We start from the raw sequence: 25200 nt of genomic DNA, 5'->3' as shown, positions 1-25200 counted from the left end.
AAATCCTTCTCATTCACTACAGAATGCAACATTGACTGCCACTGTCACGGCTGAAATAGTTCCAAGTTGTCTGATCATCACTGGGTATTATTAGACCTTAACACTAAACTATTTTAAATATGTGAATTAGAAATGTATTACATAGATACAGATAATACAACACTATAAATAAAGTAGTAAAAGTAAGAAGTAACTTTATTTCAAGAAATTTTACTCTTTCAAGAAACTTTATTATTAAGAAATCTTCAACCTGTAGAAGGCAATCAAAATAAGAACTTACCACTATTTTGGCCAAGATGCCATCATCACTTGCATCTAAGGTAACCACAGCTTTGTCAGTCTCTATTTCACATAAGGCATCTCCAGCACTCACAGCTTCACCTACAAAACAAGACTAAGTTTGCTTTGTGTTTTCTGAAATATGAATATTAGTATATGGGTCAGCATGTGCATATGTGTATCAAATATGAATAACAAATAACACAATATTTAGTAACTGTTTCTGGGTTGTGGAATTATAAGCAATTCTCCTTGTGTTGTGTGTGTGTTTGCATGTATGTAAATACATATGCTTTGTAATATTTTCCAAAAGCTCTACAATGGGCATAAAATATATTATGATAAAAAGTAATTACAAAGATTACTAAGCAAATATTAAAAATGGAATAACCTTTTAGAAACAATAATAATTGCATATCCTTAAGTAACTGCATAGTGCAATAAATGCACATCCTCCTCCACACAAATCAACTCCAGATCCCACACTCCTTCCTTTTTAAGACAGTCTGACTATTATTCCAAGAGAAAACTCTTACAATGAATTACACTTCTGGGTTAACATTGTAGGGTGAGTCCAGAAAACCTACTGGCACCAAAGAGCATAAATAAATAAAGCATATTAGGCAAAAAGAGAGAAAATCAAAGACAGAGGTCAAATAAGAAACATTTCTCTGCAACAGAAACCATACGGAAACTCAAAAATGTTGAGCAGGACCTGATTTGCTGGTTTCTGGATTTAGAGCAGGTTGGAGGGGGAGGAAGGGAAAGAAATGCAGAGGTTTCCTTTGCAATAAAGGGAACTAAAAGTGGTCTTCTGAACATAGGGACTCCAATCAGAATCTCTACTTAAAGCTAGGGTTGAGTTAGGATTCCTCTTCATAACAGGAGGCTGACAAAATAGGCAATCAAAAAATGTTGACTAGGACTATGGTTGTAGCCCGAACTGTGGGTCTAGGAAAATGGGGAACAAAACCACTGCCCCAATACCAGAATCTGAGCCAAGCCACTCTCTGGCTTCATTACTTCATCTGTTGATATCTCCACTATCAAAAGCAAAATCCCTGGAATGGCGAGTGGGGAAAGCGAGAGTGGGGGATGGGTGGGAAGACATTAAAATACAAACAAAAACCTTCCACTCAAAAGTAAATTATAAAACAAAGTTTCAAAATTTTTGAAGAACTCTAATGATAAGAAAGAAAACCAGAAAATCAAACACTGGAACAGAAACTTATTTCAGATGCAATTCATTTAGTAGATCTTGCCAAAGATTTTTTAAAAAGTATCTTGAGGATGTTCAAAAATATAAATGGATGTAAAAAAAATCTATCACATGAACAAGAGAGATTAAAAACAAACTATAATGTCCACAAATAAAACAAGATCATGTAGAAAGGAAAGAGCTAATTAGAAATCTTGGAAATGAAAAATACAGTCATTAAAATAAAAAGAAACAACCAAAGTTCCAGACATAGTGAGTGAATTAGTAAATTAAAGCTAACATTAAGGAGCTACCTGGAACTTAATGCAGGCAGGTAGAAAGACAAAAAATAAAAAAGAGCAGTTAAGAGAGAGAGACTGAAACTGTAATATTTGTCTAATGGGAGTTCCAAGGGAAGACACTAGGGGGAATGGTGGAGAACAACTTAGGAAGAGCTAATTGCTGAGAATTTCCCATAACTAAAAACAGATAGGTACCCTCAAACTTGAGAGATCTGAATGACTTTAGAATAGTGGTTACCTATGTTTTGACTAGAGGGAGCACTGAGAGTCTTGTAGTTTGCGTGTAATATTCTGTATCTTCACTAGGCAGTAGTAACCTAGACATAGATGTACATAAAAATTGAGCTTACACTTTATGAAATGTGTGCCTCAATAAAAAAACTGAACAGAAAAAAGACTATTAAGACTGTATAAACATGAATCCACATTAGACACACCGTAGAGAAACTGCATACTATCAACAATAAAAACAATCTTAAAAACTATCAGAAGAGATACAGAGAACCAAGATGGCGGCATGAGTAGAGCAGCGGAAATCTCCTCCCAAAACCATATATATTTTTGAAAATACAACAAATACAACTAATCCTAAAAGAGAGACCAGAAGATACAGGACAACAGCCAGACTACATCCACACCTGCGAGAACCCAGCGCCTTGCAAAGGGGTAAGATACAAGCCGCAGCCTGGCGGGACCCAAGCATCCCTCACCCCAGCTCCCAGCGGGAGGAGAGGAGTCAGAGCGGGGAGGGAGAGGAAGCCCCGGACTGCTGAACACCCAGCCCTAGCCATCCGCACCAGAGTGCACACACAGTGCATGCATGCGGTCCTGGATACTAGGGAAACAGGACAGTAAGACCTGTGAGCGGGTCCCCATAGCCAGCGCACCTGGGACAAACAAAAGCGAGTGCTTTTTGAAAGTCTTAAAGGGACAGGGACCCCACAGCTGGACAGAAGCGCCCTGGGACACTTAGCCCAGCAGCTGCGAATCCCGGGGAACTCTGGGCGCCCAACCCCCGCAGCGCAACTCAGAGGCCCCTCACTGCGAAAAACAGCCTCCCGCCTGTTCCCCCTCCGACGTGACTCCGCCATATTGGAGTAGCAGCCTGAGGCAGGCCATGCCCACAGCAACTGCAGAGCTAAATAAACTCCATAGTGGCCAGGCAAGATCAGAAGCTCCGTCTGTGTGCAGCTGCCCAGCACAAGCCACTAGAGGCCGCTGTTCTCCCAGGAGAGGAAGGCCATAAACTGGCAAGAAGGGACTTTCTCTTACCCAACACACGCGCCAGCTCCCCACAAATATATCTATCACCATGAAAAGACAGAAGAAATTGATACAGACCAAGATCACAGAGACAAACCCTGAGAAGGAGATAGACCTAACCAGTCTTCCTGAAAAAGAATTAAAAATAAAGCTCATAACCATGCTGATGGAGCTGCAGAGAAATATGCAAGAGCTAAGGGATGAAGTCTGGAGGGAGATTACAGATGTTGGAGGGAGATTACAGAAATGAAACAATCTCTGGAGGATTTATAAGCAGAATGGATAAGATGCAAGAGGCCATTGATGGAATAGAAACCAGAGAACAGGAACATATAGAAGCTGACGCAGGGAGAGATAAAAGGATCTCCAGGAATGAAACAATATTAAGAGGACTGTGTGACCAATCCAAATGGAACAATATCCACATTATAGGGGTACCAGAAGAAGAAGAGAGATAAAATGGGATAGAAAGAGTATTTGAAGAAATAATTGCTGAAAACTTCCCCAAACTGGGGGAGGATATAGTCTCTCAGACTATGGAAGCACACAGAACTCCCAGCAGAAGGGACCCAAGGAGGACAACACCAAGACACATAATAATTAAAATGGCAAAGATCAAGGACAAGGACAGAGTATTAAAGGCAGCCAGGGAGAGAAAAAAGGTCACCTGCAAAGGAAAACCCATCAGTCTATCATCAGACTTCTCAACAGAAACCTTCTAGGCCAGAAGAGAAAGGCATGATATATTTAATGCAATGAAACAGAAGGGCCTTGAGCCAAGAATACTGTATCCAGCACGATTATCATTTAAATATGAAGGAGGGATTAAACAATTCCCAGACAAGCAAAAGTTGAGGGAATTTGCCTTGCACAAACCACCTCTACAGGATATTTTAAAGGGACTGCTCTAGATGGAAGCACTCCTAAGGCAAAATAGATGTCACCCGAGAAAATAAAATCACAACAAAGAAAGCAGACCAACCAAATACTAAAGGCAAAAAATAAAATCAACTACTCACAAAAGCAGTCAAAGGAAACACAGAAGAGCACAGAATAAAACACCTAACATATAAAGAATGGAGGAGGAAGAATAAGGAGAGAGAGAAATAAAGAATCATCAGACTGTGTTTATAATGGCTTAATAAGCAAGTTAAGTTAGACAGTTAGATAGTAAAGAAGCTCCCCTTGAACCTCTGGTAACCATGAATCTAAAGCCTGCAATGGCAATAAGTACATATCTTTCAATAATCACCCTAAATGTAAATGGACTGAATGCACCAATCAAAAGACACAAAATAATAGAATGGATAAAAAAAGCAAGACCCATCTCTATGCTGCTTACAAGAGACTCACCTCAAACCCAAAGACTATAGGAACAAAGAAAGACTGAAGGAACAAAACAGCAGCAGAATCATAGAACGTAAGAATGGACTAACAGTTACCAAAGGGAAAGGGACTGGGGAGAAAGGGAGGGATAAGGGTGGGGAAAAAGAAAGGGGACATTACGATTAGCATGTATAATGTGGGGGAGACATGGGGAGGGCTGTGCAACATAGAGAAGACAAGTAGTGATTCTACAGCATCATACTACGCTGATGGACAGTGACTGTGAAGGGGTATGTGGGGGGGACTTGGTGAAGGGGGTACCCTAGTAAACATAATATTCTTCATGTAATTGTAGATTAATGACAACAAAATTAATTAATTAATTAATTAAAAAAAAAAAAAGGAAACAAAATACATTCCTCTGCCCTAAATACCATTTCCCAAATTCCTTTTTTAAGTTCGGTTAATATTAATAAATAATTATATTAAACTAAAAAAAAAAAACTGTCAGAAGAAAAAAAACAGATTACCTCAATGGAATGACAGACTGAGAGCACACTTCTCAGCAGCTGCAACAGAGGCCAGAAGACAATGGAGTAATATCTTCAAAATGCCAAGGAAAAATAACTGTCTAGAATTTTATATGCAGCCAAGTCATCATTCAAAAATGAAGGAAAAGTATTCTTTAGACCTAGAAAGGCTAAGAAAATTTACCACCTGTTGATCAGCTATTATAAAATGCAGTTCATCAAGAAGAAAACTGGACACAGAGAGGACCCTTGGGTTACATGAAACAAGTTATCACAGAAAATGACAAAAAGGTAACTATTAATCATTTAAAAGGTAATTGCTGAGGGTTTAAAAAAAGTGTAAAACTCTAACTCTAAAGAATAATAAGCAGAGTAAGAGAATGTTTAGTTCATAGTTAAAACATGCTAAGACCTTTGATATAGATAGGTAGGAAATATGCTGAATGAACTCTAGACTTCACTGGCAAAATTTAATTAAGTACCTAAAAAACTTAATGGTATACACCAAAAAAATTTTTTAATATAAAATAACTTACAGCATTCAAAAAGCAGAGGAAAATTAAATAACAAAAAGTATCAAACTGAAGGCAGACACAAGAAAAAAAAACAACACAAAAATTGTAATCCAAATATATCAGTAATTACAATAAATATAAATGTTTAAAACCACCTACTAAAAGCAGAAATTGTTAAAATGAATACAAAAAATGAAATAAAATCTCAATAAATGTGGTTTATAAGACCAGACCTAAAACAAAAACTAATAAAAAATACAAGGATAGAAAAATATGCAACATACAAATAAACTCCTTCACACGCACACTAAAAATAGCTGGTATAGCAATATTAATAGACACACTCATAAAAGAACATGAAGGGAAATCTGAAACACTAAGGTAATATGCTCTGAAAGTCCTCTGTATAGAAACTACTTCATTGTATACAAATATGTTCCCATAGATGGTTAGTTATATTTTCGGTTGAAGTAGTTCAGAACCACCAATATAAATTCTTTTCAAGAAATAAGCTTACTGTTAGATACTTGTTGAATAACTAGAAGATGCTTGGTCTAATCCCAAAGCTCTATAAATATGTACTGAAAATGCATTAGGGCACTGAGGATATGGTGGGGGGTGGAAGTAGGGCCTTAAGACTTCTGACCTCAAGAAGCTTGGATATTGGATATTACAGTGTGGGATGAGGGTAAATCAGGAAGCTATGGAAACATTCAACAGAGGTTATCTAATTCAGCTTTTGGAATGTGAAAGAAGGCTTCCTAAAAAAAAAAACTATACCTGATCTGAATCTGAAAAGATGAGACAATCAAGTTAAGGGGCAGTGATCCAAGCAGAAGGCACAACATATCCAAAACCCAGGAGGCAATTAAAACAGATTGTATTTCAAAAAGAAAAAAAAATCACACCCTTGTATGTTCTGCTGTAACCATGGAAAAAGCAATTGAACTAAGCAACCTGGCAATTAAATACTTCTAGACATCTAGAAAAGAAATTCTGCCTGCAGGAAAAGGGCAAAATGTTTTATCTCTTGAGTTTGCCTATTTCAAATTCCGAACACCTTTAAGAACCATCCACGACTACTTCAGCCATAGATCAACCAAGATGGTTTTGTTCCTATTCCTGAATTCCTACAGTTGTTGTAATTAATTTGAAATGAATCACAAATTGCATTATGTTATGTTGCTGTACTAGTAATTACTTTTAATTGTGTGTTCCTCTATTTACCCGTCTATGAGCTTCTTCACAGTAAGAACAGGATAGGCCCTACCTCATTCCCAGGACACCGGGTAGTGCCTCATGCACAATGAGTTTGAGATTAAAATAACACTTCAGAAAAAAAACTGCAATAATTTCACCAATCCTTATTTTCTCATAAGATGTACATCAAAATGTCCTTGATATTTCTTTTGATTCTATCAGTTGATTTCCGGCATGACTTTAACATCTAAAAACTTAGGGAGCCTGTTTCCTTTTTATTTAAATTATATACATATCTATTTACATAATACAGACACAATATTAGCTCTATAAGAATGCTGAGAGAGTGAAATAAATGGAAAGAAACACAGAGAAGGAACTATCTATTGTGTAGTGAACTTCCCCAGGAACCACAGCAAAGTTTAAAACATTGCATTATTATAGAAGGGCAAAATACCCCTAATATCACAAAACGAAGGTTCTATCAATAATCAAACATAATTTAAATGCCAAGAGAAAAACTTGAGACTAAATAATGCGCTATGAAGATTCCAAACATCAGTGTCAGCCTTGATCAACAATTTAGTGAAGGTACTAAAATTAGGATCAATAATTTAGAAAAGGTACAACGCAGAGTTAGAAGGAACTCTTCAATTCAGACACCGATTTGATTCCAAGTTCTGACATGTACTAGTAATATTCACCAAGTTACTTAATGTCTCTGACTCTTAGGAAAGTTTTGAAAATGTAGCTTTAAAAAAATAATCATGGAACAGGAAACCTTAGGTTAACTCTTCACATACATCTTCAAACAGTACTTCACAACATATTTAGATACAAACATTAGGCATATCATAAACTATTTAGAACTAAGACTCATTCTAGCTCCCTAATCCATACTACCATTTCAAAAAGATCATACAACATATGTTAATATATAAAGCATTATACTGAACACCGGGAATAAATACAACAGTAAGATAATGCTTCTGTCCATAATGAATTCATAGTCAGAGGAGAAGACTGAGAAGCTAGGAGAGAACACCATGGATGGTGTCATGTTGAGCCTCAGCTGCCACGCTGACGGCTGACTGATTGTAGGAGGAGATGCCAGCCTCGCAGTGTCCCTGCACTATCTCCTTGTGGTGCCTGTCAGCAGCTGAGGTGGAGTGGACCCGGAGCGAGAGTGCAGGCCCCAGGAGGGGCCAGAGCAGAGGCCCGCCCGGGGGCCCCTCCCCAGCACCGAAGCCAGCATTGTCATCCTGTTCCTTATCCAGATGTGCAGCTGCCAGAGCTGAGGACTGCAGCATAGAGAGACTTTCCTTTCTCTTTTTAAATTGTGGGTGTGACGTATAGTCTTGATTAAACACAGTTAATGGTGATGTTTATTAACTGAACACATCCTGTGACTTTCACTTAATTTTGTTCTGTCAAAAATTAAAAATAAAAGTCTTCATTTAAAAGGTGTGTGTGGGGGGGGAGCGCTAGTTTTTATCTGTAAAACCAAGTAAACCACACCTATGTGAACATTAAAGAAAAAACCTCTTCTTAGTGCTAAGTTGAATGATGACAACGATGATTAGAGATGAAATTAATTCAGCTATTTATTCAACAAATATTCACTAGCTGCCCCTAGTGAATGACATTGCGCAAGACACTATAACCAAAAATAACCAGATAGACCTGCTTCAAGAAGTTGCTAGTCTGACTGAAGAAGAGTACAAACAGGCAGGCAATGCCAGCCCCATCCAATCAGTGCCTATGGGGACATAGACAAGGGGCCCTCTGGTCAGAGTTTGCCCACCCTTTTCACTTGCTCACACACACAAAGGTATCATTTGCACATCACAAGACCCTAGGCAACCCAACTCCTAGAGGGTCTGAAGTCCCACCCAGATGGATGAAGGCATGAGAAGTAGTTTGAGAAAGAAACTGCTAGGCAAAGTTAACCCCCATTACATCCTTCTGGCCTCTCACATTTTTTGTGTGGTTCATGTCAAGAGCTCAACACACACGTAGCTAGTGGTTATTGTGTTAGACAACGCACAGAACACTTCCATTACCATAGAAAGTTTTATTGAATAATATACTGTAATCTATAACTCCATTCACCAATTCTAAAATTCTGGCATAACAGAAATATTAACAATAAATGTGAAAATGCATAATAATGGTATGCTACTCAGCCTTTAAAAAAAAAAGAATTTCTGACACATGCTACAAAATGGATGAACCTGTTAAATAGAAGGAGCCAGTCACCAACAACTACATACTGTATGATTCTATTTACATGAAATGCCCAGAAAAGGCAAAATTTTAGATACAGAAATAGATCAGGTTAGGGATGGAAGAGGAAGTGACTGCAGGGATCTTTTGGTTGATGGAAATGTTCTGAAACTGGCTTTTGGTGATGGCTGCACAACTCTATGTATTTACTAATAATCACTGAATTGTACACTTAAAAGCAGTTGCAAGTTATGGTATGTAAATACCTCAGTAACAGCTGTTAAAATAGTAGTATACTGAAAAAATGAAGCTATTTGTGAAATGCATGTTTAAAAAATTTTCCATTTTAGCACCATGAACACATATACAAATGCCCAGAAGTAACAGAAACTACAACAACTTGTACAGGAGAAGCTGGAGACCCATGTACCTCGCCAGTGGCACCTAGTGATAATACTGCAGTAATGAATTCCTTTAAAAGTGTTTACTTCTGAATATTCTACATTAGTTACAGTCTAAGATTTACACAAAAACTATTTGAAATATTCAAAATTCCCAGTCACATGAAAGCCCAAATGCCCACATAAAATGACAGTTCACATAAAATGCCCACATAAAAAGCACTCCGAGCTGCAGCAGCAAACACCACTGAGCATGTGCTGTGCGTGTTCCAAACACTGGGTGCCCAGCTGCTTCCCTGAACTTATCCCAGTCCAGCTTTGCTTCAGAATATGCTCTTAATATCTCAAGGAAAAAAAAGTATTTTTCATACCCTCAAATATTCTCACACAAAAGGGGAGGACAAGAATATTTTCTTTCTTCCTTTTTGTTACTTTAACAGACTTGACATTCAATTGGAAAGGTAAACTATAAAATATCTGAAGTTAAACTGAAAATATCTGAAGCATAATTCCCCACCCCACAAATAACAAACTTGTAATAAAAATGTCTAATTATAGCTCAATTCACCTTTCAAGAGATTTCTGAAATTGCATGTTACCAAGCACTTTTGAAGTATTTTCTCTGCTGATTTTATGATATTCTTTACTTGATCCTCAGACTAAAATTAGGTATTCTGATACTCATTATAAAACTACTTTTCCAACGTTCATTAAATCAACCAAAATAGGAATAATTTATATGCCATGGCATTTCACATTTCCATGACTTCAAATAAGAAAATGAAATTGAGTTATCAGAATTCTAAAGCCAGGGATGTACCTTAGATCTCAACTACTTCAACTCACTCCCAGGTACTTCACGACAGAGAGGGAACCCGAATCAACAATGATTCCTAGTCCAGAGTTTTTTTCATTGCACCCTTATGACCTTGGGTTACCCCCCACCCACACGAACAGTAATAGTAGTTGTGAATTACAGTATCTCAGATTTTCAAAAAACCTTAAAGGTTTGTAAGACCAAACTGCTACCCACTATTAGCCTTTGCTAAAAATACTCTAGATTTATAATTAGATATATCACTATTAATTTATGTGAAAAAAAATTATCTTAATATTTGAAGGTCTCAATTCATTGTTTTAAGTATTGGTGATCATACACTAATAAAGACCTGAAGATAATATTTTTAAAAAACATAGCTAATAAGAGAAAAAGGTATATATAGAGAAGTTCTCTGCTGGAATATAAATGTTTTTATAATACAGAATAAGACCAATTGATTAAATAGTGTCGAGCACCAGACATATTTAGACATGTACAGTCATACCCATATGTATGTACATACATGTTAAGGAAGTATATTATGCTGAAAAGATCACAATTAAATCATAAAGGTGATGAATTTAAAAAAGAAGGCAGTGAATTACTGAGAATAAGTGATTAGGATTGCTTTCAAATTATTTATAGTGTATTGGTAGACAAACATTTCTCAGTTGGCAGAACCCAGAATTTCCTTCAGGGAAACACACTCCAGGAGCTTAAAGTATATCCTGGCTTGTCCTATGTGAAAACAGCACATTGTAATCAAAAGAGAAAAAGAACACAATGATGCGACCCTATGTCTCCTGGCTCTTCATCACAGTCTCCATATTCTAATGGGTGTGAATAACTTATGAGATTGCCAGAAGTCTGAGAGATAAAGAGATAAATGTAGTCCAAAGAATCCTCTTATCAACTTGCCTATCATTTCTCAAAGTGTGAAGAAATTTCATCTTTTTATAATAACCCTAAAAGGCTGATTCTCTGTCTGATTCATTATTTAATGACACAAATACTCTGTCATATTGAATATGGAAATAGCCAAAGCTTTATAATCCATCAGGAAAAAGAAACCTAAAAATAGATTCCAATTGATTATATTATTTATAAAGGTGAAATTTTCTTACACACTGATAATTATTTTAAAAGATGGCAGCAGCCATGCAGAGCCCTCCTAATGAAATACTAGCTCTTCCATACACGACATTTATCTTTCTGAAATTCTAGAAAATTCTCCATTTTTTTTAACATTACCTCTTGCTCATTCTCTCTTTTTTATACTGAAACTCCTATTGGATTAATGAATGGTTCTTATTTTATTCTTCATGCCTGAACTTCTCTTCCATATTTTTTCTACTGCTTTATCCCTCTGTGCATGTAAGCTAACTTTTTCAGGTTGGACTTCATCATGAACTCTTCTTTCAGTCATGTCTAATTACACTTCAACTTAACCTTGAGTTTTTCATTTTCTAATTTTAAGACAATACTTTTTGTTCCTAGTTCTATTTGTCCTTTCCAAATCTGCCTGGACTTTCTGGATACAGTTGTCTTTTTTCATATTTCCAATTTCTCCTCTTACATGTTTAGTCATTTCAAGTACACATTTTTATGTATCTAGTAATTTTAGTTCACTGAAGTTCTTGGCCATCTAGTCCTGCTGCTGGTTATGCCTAATGACTTCTGCTCCTAAAAGATTACTTCCATGTGCATTATTAAATTTGGGACTGTTAACTCTTGCTAAGTGGGACTTTATCTGGGAATCTTGTGTAGCTTGGATGAGAAGCTGTGTCCTTCCAAGATAATGGCTTCTGCTAGGTGACCCAGGAAGATCATCAGCCCAGGACTACTTTATCTCTTTCTGTGGGCTCCTAGAAAATGCAAGTACTAAAACTTTAACCGCAAAGCCTCACAAAGACAGGACCATGAGAGCAAATTTCCAAGAGACAAGGCATTCTTATTCCAAAAAATCCCAAGTCAAACAATTAAATTTGCCTGTTATCATATGGCATTTTAATTCCATCCATATGCTGATTGGTGACTCAAATTTCTACCTTCAAATCAGACTTCACTGAGGAACTTCAATTCCTATAACCAATTCTATTAACCACCTCCCCTTGAATGTCTAATAAGCACCTCAAACTTGACCACATACAAACATGAACCAATTCTTGATTTCCCTTCCACCCTCCTTACCCCCCAAAAAACACCTGTTTCCAATCTGTTATTTTACTCTTCCAGCTTAAGCCCTATGGTACATGTGGCTTCAATTCCCACTCACCACTCTGGTTGTTGCTCCTATTTGGTGATTCCCCTTTCTTGTGTTTAAGCTCAACTTATACTTAAAAGATTTGTTTTAAAATTTTCTATCCAGGAAAGAGTAGAAGCCTTACACCATCTGCTTAGATGGTCATGCTGACTAGAAGTCCTCAGGTTGGTTTTTCAAATGTGAGCAGGTAAAGGAGGTTACTTAAATTGCCTATAGTTAGCTCTTGATACAAGCACTCTTAGAGCCTGTTCCATTCAGTGCAATGCTGGTAACAGGACTCAAGAAAGCACATAGGAACACTTGCTAAAAATAGTCACGAGTGTGGATGCACCTTGGCTTTAGGATAAGGACACTTATACACTGAAAGACTTGAGTTATCCAAGATCCTTCCTATAAACCTATCTTACCTCCTTCCCACTATGCTTTTAATGCAGCTCAAACTACCTGCTGTTGCCAAAATACATGTCATGACATCTCACTACCAACATATTACCTGGAATGTCCTTTTTCTCAAAATTTTTTTAAGCCCATGTATTCTACAAGGACTAGCCCAAATAATACCTCATCTTTGAAGCCTTCTCAAATCCCTTTCCCATACCCATATCCTGGCTTTTGCCCCCTGTCAGTACATTTACTGATCACCTACTTACAATGCTGCAGGTCTGGATTTTTTTTTTATTACTATGTTAGTCGTAACAGGGAAAGCAGTCACACCAAAACTTACTAGTGTTCCCCACTAAGGAGAGTTAAGTAATGCTCCCAATCAGACATGGTGCCTAGCACATCAAGGACTAGGATGGTCATCTGGACAGTTTCATTATGGACTCCATACTGGCCCAATCCATTGTCCTAAACTCCTGACAGGAGGCCTGTCTTGTGATTTATCTTGCTGCCTTCCTAACACACTAAACTCCCTAAAAAAAAACTGGGGCCTTCTTCCAAATCCCCAAGCTCATTTGGCTGGGGTACCGAAGTAAATACTTGCAGTGTTCCTCCTGATCCCTACAATGGCAAAAGTACTCCTGGAACCACAGAATAATTCTGTCAGACTATTAAGTTCTTGCCCACTGCCTGAACTCTCTTGATGCTATTTTATAAGCATAGACTGGACCTCTCAATACCAGCATTTGCCTGGATGACATCTAGCCTGCTGAATCACATACAGGCACTCTAGAAATCCCTGCCAGGGCTAGTCTGTGGAATCAGACAAGTCCTTCCAGGCCATGTCCCTCATTCTCGATTCACTCTTCCCTCCTCTCTTTCTGTTTTTAACACTCAATTCACCATTTCTCAAGAGGAGGCATAATAATGGCTATAAGGTATTTATCTGATTAATTTCTTTGTGTATCTAACAATCCCAATAGGCACTGGAGATTCAGTTTCTTTTCTACACAAAGTTTAACATGCTGCAGAATAAGAAAAACACAGAGGAAGATGGCTACATTAAGTGCCAAAAGAAGCTGTCATATCAAAACTTATTAGACATTTGAATATAGGCCTCTCTATATAGGTATGTGAGCAACTTGATTATCTAGATTTATCTGTTTCATTTTGTTTCAATTTTTAGGGATCTTTTAAATTTTGTTTTAAGATTATGCTGGGCCAGGTTACACTATCACAGGGAGAAAAAAAGGAAAAGAAAGCAGCTAGAAAAATTAGAAGTCTCCTCCAAATTCCTGACATTAATTATTCCTTTGTCCTTCTGTGCCAAGAGCATTGTAGCACATTTACCCCTCTGGCACTCATCATCTTAGTCTTACGTTCTAAACACCATACTAAGTAACTAAGATCGGGCAAAATTGTTGCTATAAACAATAGATTAATACAGCTTTAGAGGTAATATTGTAGCAAATATTCTCTTAGTAACAGCAAGATTCAAATTTACCTGGAGCTTATAAAAGGCGGAGGAAATAGTAGCTTTTCATTCTAAGTCATATCCCAAAGGCTGCTGACTTTACAATGCGGTTGCCAGGGGTGCTCTTTGTTACTGGGTTAGTCCTTTTTCCAGGCCCTGCCAAGGGCAAGAGCTAGAAAATTCACCATCACAGGATCCTTCTTTAACCTTTTTAATCTTTTATCTGTTTCTCCTTTAAACCATACCACAAGTCTGGGTTCCCAATGATATCACCTCACTCATTCGCTTTTTCCCAACAAAAATGCCTATACAAGTCTTAGGATAACAATACCAACATAACTACTGCAATAGGATTAAATTGTTTAGGATTTTTTTCCCCTTTGGAGATATTATCCTTCAGTTATAATCTATTAGATTTATTGACATTTGAATATAGGCCTCTCTACATGGTCATGTCAGGAACTTAATATTAACTAGACTTCCCTGTTTCATTTTGTTTCAATTTTTAGGGATCTTTTAAATTTTGTTTTAAAATTATGTAAAATATGTAAATGGTCTAAGATTAAAGAAGCAAAACAAGATATATTCTGAGAACTCTAGCCTCTAACCCTTTCTCTACTATATTTTCCCTCCATCACTCTATAGGCAACCACTTTTTGTTCTTAAATTTTTCAAATACTAGTACTGCCATTCCTTTCTTCAATGAATGATACATACCATAGCCAAATGTCTCCACCCTGCTTTTTCCCCCTGAAGACCACTCTACAGTGGTATATATCTTTTCCTTTTTTTTAATAGTTCTGGGCATAGTATAATTATCAAGAAATCCTGTACTGACCAACATTTGGATTGTTTCCACCTTTTACTGTTACAAACACTGCTGCAATAAATAGCCTTACGCATTTATGTTATTTTTGCAGGTGTAAAATTGAGATAGAATACAGAGAAGCAGAACTGCCTTGTCAAAGGGTAAATGTAAAACAATTTTTCTTTAACTTATACCATCTTCGCATTTCCTCCAGGAATGTATAAGAATGCCTCCTTCCCTCCTATTCTCCCCAAGTCTTGTCAAGAAAAGAGCTTGTCAAATTTTTTAATTTCTAACAAAAAGATTGGCTAAGAAATGACATCTCGGTGTAGTATTATTTGCTTTTTTTACTAGTTAAAAGATTTAGTAACTTCCCACATGTTTAAAATCAATTTGCCATTCTTAACTTCATATATCTTGCCTATTTTCCTATTCGTTGATTTTTTTGGAATATTAACCCTTTGTGATAAATACTGCAAAGATTCTTCTTCAATTTGTCTCTTTTTTTCACTTATATTTTCAGCTACACAAGTTCTTTTTATCACTAAATTTATCAGTATTTCCCTTATTACCTCTAGATTTTGAGTTGTACTATTCAGAGTGTTTATTTCACTTCCAGGTTCAGAGAAATTCACTAATTTTTTCCTTAGTACTTGTATGGTTTCATTTTTGTACATTATATGTCCCAATCATTTGTGATTTATTCTTGGCATATTACAAGAAATGAATCTAATACTGTCCTCCTTCATTATACATTAAATACCCATGTGGAACTGCACCTATTTCCTCATTTTCTATTCCCTTCTATTAAGTCTGTCTTTTTAAGCATCAATAACACAGTTTTAATTACAGAGGCTTAAAATATGTTTTAATTTCTAGTAGGGCTACAACCCTTCTCTACTGCTCTTCTTTTGACAGTTTTCCTTATTCTTATTTAAATATTTGTTGTTTCCAAAAAAATTTATAATCAAGTTGCTTAGCTCTAGGAAAAAAATACACACAAAAATCATCATAAAGTTTTAAATTAACTTAAGGAGCTCTTTGAAACTGAAAGTATAACAACTAAAACTTAGAAAAAAGCCTTAAAATATTTTACCATTCTCTGCTTGTGGAGAAAAGTTACAGGCTGAACCCAGAAAGCCTTTGCTATATTATCATGGGAATATTTTATTTAAACAAACTTAGATTAACTAGCAGAGGAATATAATTTATTTCATTTATATCATGTTTTGTGTAATATAACTTACTAGAAAAAAAATGATCAAATAACACAAGGCATTGGTAATATACCTGCTCACCTTCTTTTTTCAGCCATTTCACAATGTTCCCTTCTTCCATTGTAGGAGATAGTGATGGCATAAGTATTTTAACAGGATCAGCTGAAATTGAAAAAAAGGAAAGATGAGCCACAAAAAAATAATATACCTCATGAGGCATCAATAAAAAATTCAAGTAAATTAATATCAAACTCAATTTGAGAAAGAAAATATCTTAAAATGTAAAATACTCCCCAGTGGTCAAGCTAAGTGTCAAGTAAATAGTATGGAAACATAAAATTCTCAATAAAAAAAAACAAAACTAGTCCTTGTAGACTAAAATAGGCACATGAAGATGCCCAATAGGTCAAAAATGAAGCAAACGGCTATGCACAACCTCAGTGCATTACTATCTATAAAACACCGGAGCACTAAATTCTTGAGTGAATTGGAATTTGGGGAAGTGTCTTTAGCGAAAACACAAAACACACAGGCAAACTTAACAACTTAACATCAGTAATGCATCTCCAAATGCAAACCGTAACAGTCCTACCCTTAATTGCAAGAATTCTTAAAAGGTCCTCAAAGCTTGATAAACAAAACACATTGGAAACAATTAAATGGGCTTTCTAATCCCCTACATTGTATGTTGTCTGCATGTTTTCCATTTTTTACACGGGTTGATGAAGAAAACAAAAACATTTGCCTTAAAAATGTATAGCTAGCCCAAGTCTCAGCATTTTAAGCTCAGTGACAAATGGGGTTAATAAAAGAAAACAAACAAAAAATTACCTTCTAATAGCACCATGACAAGAAGCCAGTCTCTTCTTGAAAAACATAGCTTTAAAAAAAAGGCCCAAAATGCTGCTTCAAATAAAAAGTTCAAGGCTGCCATTAAGAGACTGAATATTTCATAATCATATACATATTAAATATATATTAATAGAGCTCCACTTCAAAGAAAATAAACAGACTCCAATGATTGTACATCCAGATTCCAACTTATGACAAACACCTATACTGAATCTCTTAAAACAAAAATCTCTCTTCAGTATTTTTATGACTGGTTCTAGTTACCATGATATAATTCATATTTATTTTATTATTCTCTCTCCTTTTATAATTTCTCACCTATGAGACCTTCACTTTTCCATTATGCCTGACATCAAGGACAACATTATGAAGCTTTTGCACTTTTTAAGTATTCAAGAACCTCAAAAATTTTCATATTTTAAAAATAAAAAGAACATAATCATTCCTCGTATAGTCACCCTTCATGGATGACTTGAAATTGCTTATCTGAATAATGATAATAAAATATAAAAATTCTTTAACAGATCAATATCCTTACTCTGAAATGAAGGTGACAAAACCAAAGACATTTTAGACATCTCCATTATTCAGTACTAGCTCTTGACTGATTATACTGGCTTACTACTGAGTAAAATGTGTGATGTATTTCCTGATTAACCAACCCATCCTCAGACTTTCATGCTAGAAAATCATTTCAAGACATAAGCATTAATTTATTAACACTAGTATATATTTCATTCTAGTATATCCTCTTTAGACTGAACCACTATACACATCTTTTCAAAATGTATTTTTCCAGTGGGAAAGTTGATTACACAATCATAGCATCAGCTTTGAGTGAGAAGGCAGCACATAATTAATATCAATTCCTTATAACTGTTATCAATTCTATTGAGATAGTGAGGGCTTTTCTAGATTTTCTGGAATTTTGACCTATACCTAATACTGTTTAATTTCACTAGAAATTAAATATAGCTTCCTTTTTCATTTCAGTAAGCAGTACATTCTACCCTTCTTCTGTCAAACTGAGAAAGCCTTGAAATATACACAAACAGTATTTCCTATTAATAACTGGGCACAACCATAAGTAAGAATAAAAAAATGTGGTTTCTCCTCATCTGGTGTTACAGGTTATTTCAACTAGTACTAAAAAATACCCAAAATTGAGTGTTTAACCCTTTTGTAGTAATTTTAGTGTTCTATTCCTTACTATCAAGCAAGCAAATTATGGTTTATGAAGTCTGTCCTTCTTTTACAGTTAAAAAACATACTCAAATTTTTTAATGACTATGGTAATGCACATTTCCAGTCTATATTTAAATATACTGATTTTTATGGTCTCACAAATCACTAGAGCTCAATCATTTTTTTTTTTTGCCTCAACACAATAACACAAATAAAAGTTTTGCTTACAATACTGCTGCTTTACCTGCTATATCAGGCACATAGAAATCTATCACTGAATTTTTTTTTATCAGTTTCTATAAGAAATTCTTATATTTCTCCAAATCTGCTCTTCTAATCTTTCTGTGGAATACTTATGTATTCAACTTCAAATATAGCACACTCATCTAATTTCTTGTTCCCTGAAGTATTTTTTTTATCCTAAGAACAGTCATACTTCAGTAAAATCAATTATATCAAGGCTTTAAATTGATGACCTATCATTGTCAATTTTAAAGGGTCTCCAGATTAAAAAAAGAGATTAGGATAAGCACACTCTTAAAATACAAAAGCAGAACAAATTGCTTTGTGGCTAATATGAAGCAGATCTAAGCTCCATTACTGTGACTAAAATAATTAAGGAAATTCAGCAATTTACATATTGTAGTGCTTGAGCATCATGCTCTAGTCCATTTATACGACTATAATCCAAACAGAACAGACAAAAATCGTAAAATCAAGATAGACCAAATTACCCAGTGCTTTCTTAGTGTAGCTCCCTGTTACAACATTAACGTGCTGTTTCTTTAGTAGAGATGCTGCTCATTTCATCACCTCTCCTTTCAAGGCAAACACTCATTAAATAAAACTGGACCTTTAAAATTTCTGTTCAAATATAACAATTCTGCCATCTGCAGGCTGGATTAAACAAAGCAGAATCAAGCACAGGCAATTTAAAAATGAACACCAGGGCATACAATAATACTAACGCTGCAGCTTTGAAAAAAGGCAGCTAAAGCAAATTTTTTAAAAAATGAGGGCTTGTCATATAAGTCTTCTATGTTCAAATAGTTATTCTGGTGCGGTAGTGGTGTAAGAGTAGACTGGAATTGTCAATGCACAACAGAAAATGTATGCAGAATAGTTTATTTGAAGATAGCATTTACAGGTAATGGCATGATAAAAGACATAAAACATGCCCAACAAACAGTATATAGGGCATGATCCAATTTCTACCCGCTGAGCTTGTACATACTCAGAGACTGAAAGGATATACTCCAAAATGGCAATAGTAGTTAAGACACAGACCTATATACAATCAAAATCTTGACCTCCTAAAAGGATTACAGTTTAAATAGCCAGTCAAGATAAATACAGAAGTACTAGAGGGTAGTAGATAAAAGTACCACCATGAGAATACCAAAAAGCTATGAGAGCTGAGATTCTGGCTGATCAAGAAAGGAAAAAAAAAAAATCTATTCTAGTACCACTTCATTATCATTAGAATGTGACTATTATCAAAAAAACAAAACTACATGAGTATTGACAAGATGTGGAGAAACTGGAATCCTTATGCACTGCTGGTGGGAAAGTAAAGTGGTGCAGCCACTACAGAAAACATTTGACAGTTACCTAAAAAATTAAACACAAAATTACCACTATCTGCAGCAATCCCACCTCTGGGTATACACCCCAAAGAATTGAAAGCAGGGACTTGAATAGATATTTATACACTCACATTCATAGCAGCATTATTCACAACAGCCAAGAGATGGAAACAATCCAAATGTCTGTCTACAGATGGATGGATAAGCAAATGGTATGTATGTATATACAATGAAATATGATTCAGCCTCAAGGAAGGAAATTCGGATTCCTGCAATGAAATGGATGACACCTGAAGACATTATGCTAAGAGAAATAAGCCAGGGACCAAAAGGTGAATGTTGTATGATTCCTCCTGTACAAAGTACTTAGAACAGGCAAATTTCATAAAGACAGAAAATAGAACAGTGGTTCCAGGGGCTGAGGAGAGAAGGGAGTGAAGAGTTACTCTTTAATGAGAATGGAGTTTCAGTATGGGTAAAAGGAAAAAGTTTTGGAGATGGATGGTGGTGATGGTTGCACAACAATGTGAATGTACTTAAAGCCATGGAACTGTACACTTAAAAATAGTTACAAAGGGAGAAGATTGATTCAAGATGGCAGTGTGAGAGGTGAAACAGAGAACTCCTCCCAAAACCACACACAGCACAAAAATATAGTTAATACAACTAATCCTAAAACAGCCAACAGGAAAGAAGGTTGCACCAGACTGCATACACCTGGAGAACAGAACCGAGCTCACAAATCAGGGTAATGTACCAAAGCCTTGATCCAGCAGGACCCAAGCCCTTCCCCCACCCCAGCTCACTGGTGGGAGGAAGAGAGATGGAGTGGGGAGGGGGTGGAAGCCTAAGACTGCTGAACACACAGCCCTGGAGATATGCTTTGGAGCACAAACCTACAGTGCATGGTGCTCTGGAGGTTGGTGAGGTTGGGGAACTGGAACAGGTGGAGCACTTGAGAGACTGAGATTCTGGCCATTTGAGGAGGATGGGGCTCCACATCCAGCTGCTCTGGGACAAAGGAAAGGCGGGTAGTCCAAGAGGCTTCCTAGCAGCAAGAGGGCTACTGAAGGGGCGGTGTTTGCAAGGAGCTTGCTATGTGGGAGAAGGGATAGGTGGACAAGGTTTGGGAGTGCTCTGCCCAGCAAGTTGGGAACTTTGAGGAGCTTCAGGTGCTCCATCCCCCTGGCTGGCTACTCAGCTCCGAGGCCCCCCACTGTGACACACAGCCTGCTGCGCCTTCCTCCTGGCCTGCCGGCACCAGTTCACAAACTGGCAGTCACTGCGCTGGCATCAGGCCAGCCAGAGGGAGGACCCGCATATAACAGATAGAGATTCAAAGCTCAGAGGCTTACACCTGTGTGCTTGGCCCACTGGCTCTGACACTGGAGACAGGCACTGCAGCCAGGAAGAAGGAAACAGCTCTTTTCTCCCACCAGGCACCAGTACCACTCTTCTGAGACCCCCAACCTCACTCTAGGGGCTGAGCAGCTCCACAGACAAGAGCTTCTGGGCACTAGAGGGCGCCACATAGAAAATATGAAATGTCAAAGGAACCTAGTTTATACCAAAACCTCACAAACCCCAGGAAAAGGGCCAAATGAAACTGAACTAACCAATCTTCCTGAAAGAGAGTTCAAAATAAAAATTATAACCATGTTCATGGATGTACAGAAAAATATTCAAGAACTCAGGAACAAATTTAAGATGGAGATACAATCATTAAGAAATTCCATATCTGAAATGAAACATACAATGGAGGGATTTAAAAGCAGATTAGATGTTGTAGAAGAGATGGTAAATGGAATAGAAATTAGAGAAGAGGAATACAAAGAAGCTGAGGCACAGAGAAAAAAGGATCTCTAAGAATGAAAGAATATTGAGAGAATTGTATGACCAATCCAAACAGAACAATATTCGCATTATAGGGGTACCAGAAGAAGAAGAAGAAGAAGAGAGAAAAAGGGATAGAAAGTGTCATTGAGGAGGTAATTACTGAAAACTTACCCAATCTGGGGAAGGAGATAGTCTCTTGGGCCATGGAGGTGCACAGATCTCCCTACACAAGGGACCCAAGGAAGACAACATCAAGACATATAATAATTAAAATGACAAAGATCAAGGATAAACACAGACTTTTAAAAGCAGCTAGAGAGAGGAAAAAGATCACATACAAAGGAAAACTCATCAGGCTGTTGTCAGATTTCTCAACAGACACCTTACAGGCCAGAGGGAGTGACATGATATATTCAATGCAATGAAACAGAAGAGCCTCGAACCAAGAATATTCTACCCAGCAAGGTTATCATTTAAATTTGAAGGAGGGATTAAACAATTTTCAGATAAGCAAAAGTTGAGAGAATTTACCTCCCACATACCACCTCTACAGTGCATTTTGGAGGGACTCCTATAGATGGAAGTATTCCTAAGGCTAAATAGCTGTCACCAGGGGAAATAAAACCACAGCAAAGTAGAACAATTAATTACTAAGCAGATGCAAAATCAAATCAACTACCCCCAAAGTCAATCAAGGGATAGACAAAGAGTACAGAATAAGATACCTAAAATATAAAGAATGGAGGAGGAAGAAAAAGGAGGGGAACAAAAAAAAGAACCTTTAGGTTGTGTTTGTAATAGCATACTAAGTGAGTTAAATTGACCATTTGATAGTAAGGGATTACCCCTGAACCTTTGGTAACCACAAATCTAAAGTCTGCAATGGCAGTAAGTACATACCTATTGATAATCACCCTAAATGTAAATGGTCTGAATGCACCAATCAAAAGACACAGAGTCACTGAATGGATAAAAAAACAAGACCCGTCTATATGCTGCCTACAAGAGACTCACTTCAAAACCAAAGACATACACAGACTAACAGTGAAGGGATGGAAAAATATATTTCATGCAATTAATAGGGAGAAAAAAGCAGGAGTTGCAGTACTTGTATCAGACAAAATAGACTTCAAAACAAAGAAAGTCACAAGAGACAAAGAAGGCCATTACATAATGATAAAGGAGTCAGTCCAACAAGAGGATAAAACTATTATAAATATCTATGCACCTAACATAGGATCACCTACATATGTGAAACAAATACAAACAGAATTAAAGGAGAAAATAGAATGCAAAGCATTTATTTTAGGAGACTTCAACACACAACTTACTCCAAAGGACAGATGAACCAGTCAGAAAATAAGTAAGAAGCCAGAGGCAATGAACAGCGTAGTAGAACAGATGGGCCTAACGGACATCTACAGAACACTCCACCCAAAAGCAACAGGATACACATTCTTTTCAAGTGCATATGGAACATTTTCAAGAATAGATCATATACTAGGCCACAAAAAGACCCTCAGTAAATACAAAAAGACTGAAATTGTATTCTCAACTAGCTTCTCAGACCACAAAGGTATGAAACTAGAAATAAATTACGCAAAGAAAACGAAAAAGCCCACAGACACATGGAGGCTTAATAACATGCTCCTAAATAATCAATGGATCAATGACCAAATAAAAACAGAGATCAAGCAATATATGGAGACAAATGACAACAATAATCCAACCCCGCAAAATCTGTGGGATGCAGTGGAGGCTGTGCTAAGAGGGAAGTATATTGCAATACAGGCCTACCTCAGGAAAGATTAACAATCCCAAATGAACAGTCAAAACTCACAATTAATGAAACTAGAAAAGGAAGAACAAATAAGGCCCAAAGTCAGTAGAAGGAGGGACCTAATAAAGATTAGAGCAGAAATAAATAAAATCAAGAAAAATAAAACAATAAAAGAATCAATGAAAGCAGGAGCTGGTTTTTTGAGAAAATAAACAAAATAGATAAACCCTAGCCAGACTTATCAAGAAAAACAGAGGGTCTACACACACAAACAGAATCAGAAATGAGAAAGGAAGAATCACTATGGACACCACAGAAATACAAAGAATTATGAGAGAACACTATGAAAAATTATACGGTAACAAACTGGATAACCTAGAAGAAATGGACAACTTTCTCAAAAAATCCAACCTTCCAAGGCAGACCCAAGAAGAAACAGAAAATCTGAATGGACCAATTACAGCAAGGAAACTGAATTGGTAATCAAAAAACTACCTAACAAAACTCCAGGGCCAGATGGATTCACTGCTGAATTTTATCAAACATTTAGTGAAGACCTTATAACCATCCTCCTTAAAGTTTTCCAAAACAGTAGGAGGAGGGAATACTCCCAAACTCATTCTACAAGGCCAACACCACTGTAATACCAAAACCAGGCAAAGACACCACAAAAAAAGAAAATTACAGACCAATATCCCTGATGAACATAGATGCAAAAATACTCAACAAAATATTAGCAAACTGAATTCAAAAATACATCAAAAAGATCATCCATCATGATCAAATGGGATTCATCCCAGGGATGCAAGGATGGTACAATATTCAAAAATCCATCAACATCATCCACCACATCAACAAAACAAGGACAAAAACCACATGACCATCTCCATAGATGCTGAATAAGCATTCAACAAAATTCAACATCCATTCATGATAAAAACTCTCAACAAAATGGGTATAGAGGGCAAGTACCTCAACATAATAAAGGCGACATATGACAAACCCACAGCCAACATTATACTTAACAGCGAGAAGCTAAAAGCTTTTCCTTTAAGATTGGGAACAAGACAAGAATGCCCACTCTCCCCACTTTTATTCAACATAGTTCTGGAAGTCCTAGCCACAGCAATCAGACAACACAAAGAAATAAAAGACATCCAGATTGGCAAGGAAGAAGTCAAACTGTCCCTGTTTGCAGATGACATGATATTGTACATAAAAAAAACCCTAAAGAATCCTCTCCAAAACTACTAGATCTAAAATCTGAATTCAGCAAAGTTGTGGGATGCAAAATTAATACACAGAAATCTGTTCCTTTCCTATACACTAACGATGATCTAGCAGAAAGAGAAATCAGGAAAACAATTCCATTCACAATTGCATCAAAAAGAATAAAATACCTAGGAATAAACCTAACCAAGGAATTGAAAGACCTATACTCTGAAAACTACAAGACCCTCATGAGAGAATTAAAGAAGATACCAATAAATGGAAACATCCCGTGCTCATGGATAGGAAGAATTAATATTGTCAAAATGGCCATCCTGTCTAAAGCAATCTACAGATTTAATGCAATCCCTATCAAAATACCAACAGCATTCTTCAACGAACTAGAGCAAATAGTTCTAAAATACATATGGAACCACAAAAGACCCCGAATAGCAAAAGCAATCCTGAGAAGGAAGAATAAAGTGGGGGAATTACGCTCCTTGACTTCAAGCTCTACTACAAAGCCACAGTAATCAAGACAATTTGGTT

The 25200-nt window shown here is 36.6% G+C and overlaps 1 protein-coding gene across 1 annotated transcript in view; it reads right to left on the bottom strand.

The window, feature by feature from the left end:
- PDHX (pyruvate dehydrogenase complex component X) overlaps positions 1–25200 on the bottom strand; it is a 99243-nt gene that overhangs the window by 58133 nt on the left and 15910 nt on the right. Inside the window, exons 2-3 of the mRNA XM_036891647.2 lie at positions 16285–16365; positions 281–381 (exon numbers count right to left, since the gene is read on the bottom strand). Of these exons, the coding sequence (XP_036747542.2) occupies positions 281–381; positions 16285–16365 (182 nt within the window). The remainder of the gene's footprint in view (positions 1–280; positions 382–16284; positions 16366–25200) is intronic.

The sequence above is a fragment of the Manis pentadactyla genome, chromosome 9 (genome assembly GCF_030020395.1).
Source record: "Manis pentadactyla isolate mManPen7 chromosome 9, mManPen7.hap1, whole genome shotgun sequence".
Taxonomy (NCBI): Eukaryota; Metazoa; Chordata; class Mammalia; order Pholidota; family Manidae; genus Manis; species Manis pentadactyla.
Note: the sequence above shows the minus strand (reverse complement) of the source record. Positions and strands in the feature narration are given on the sequence as shown.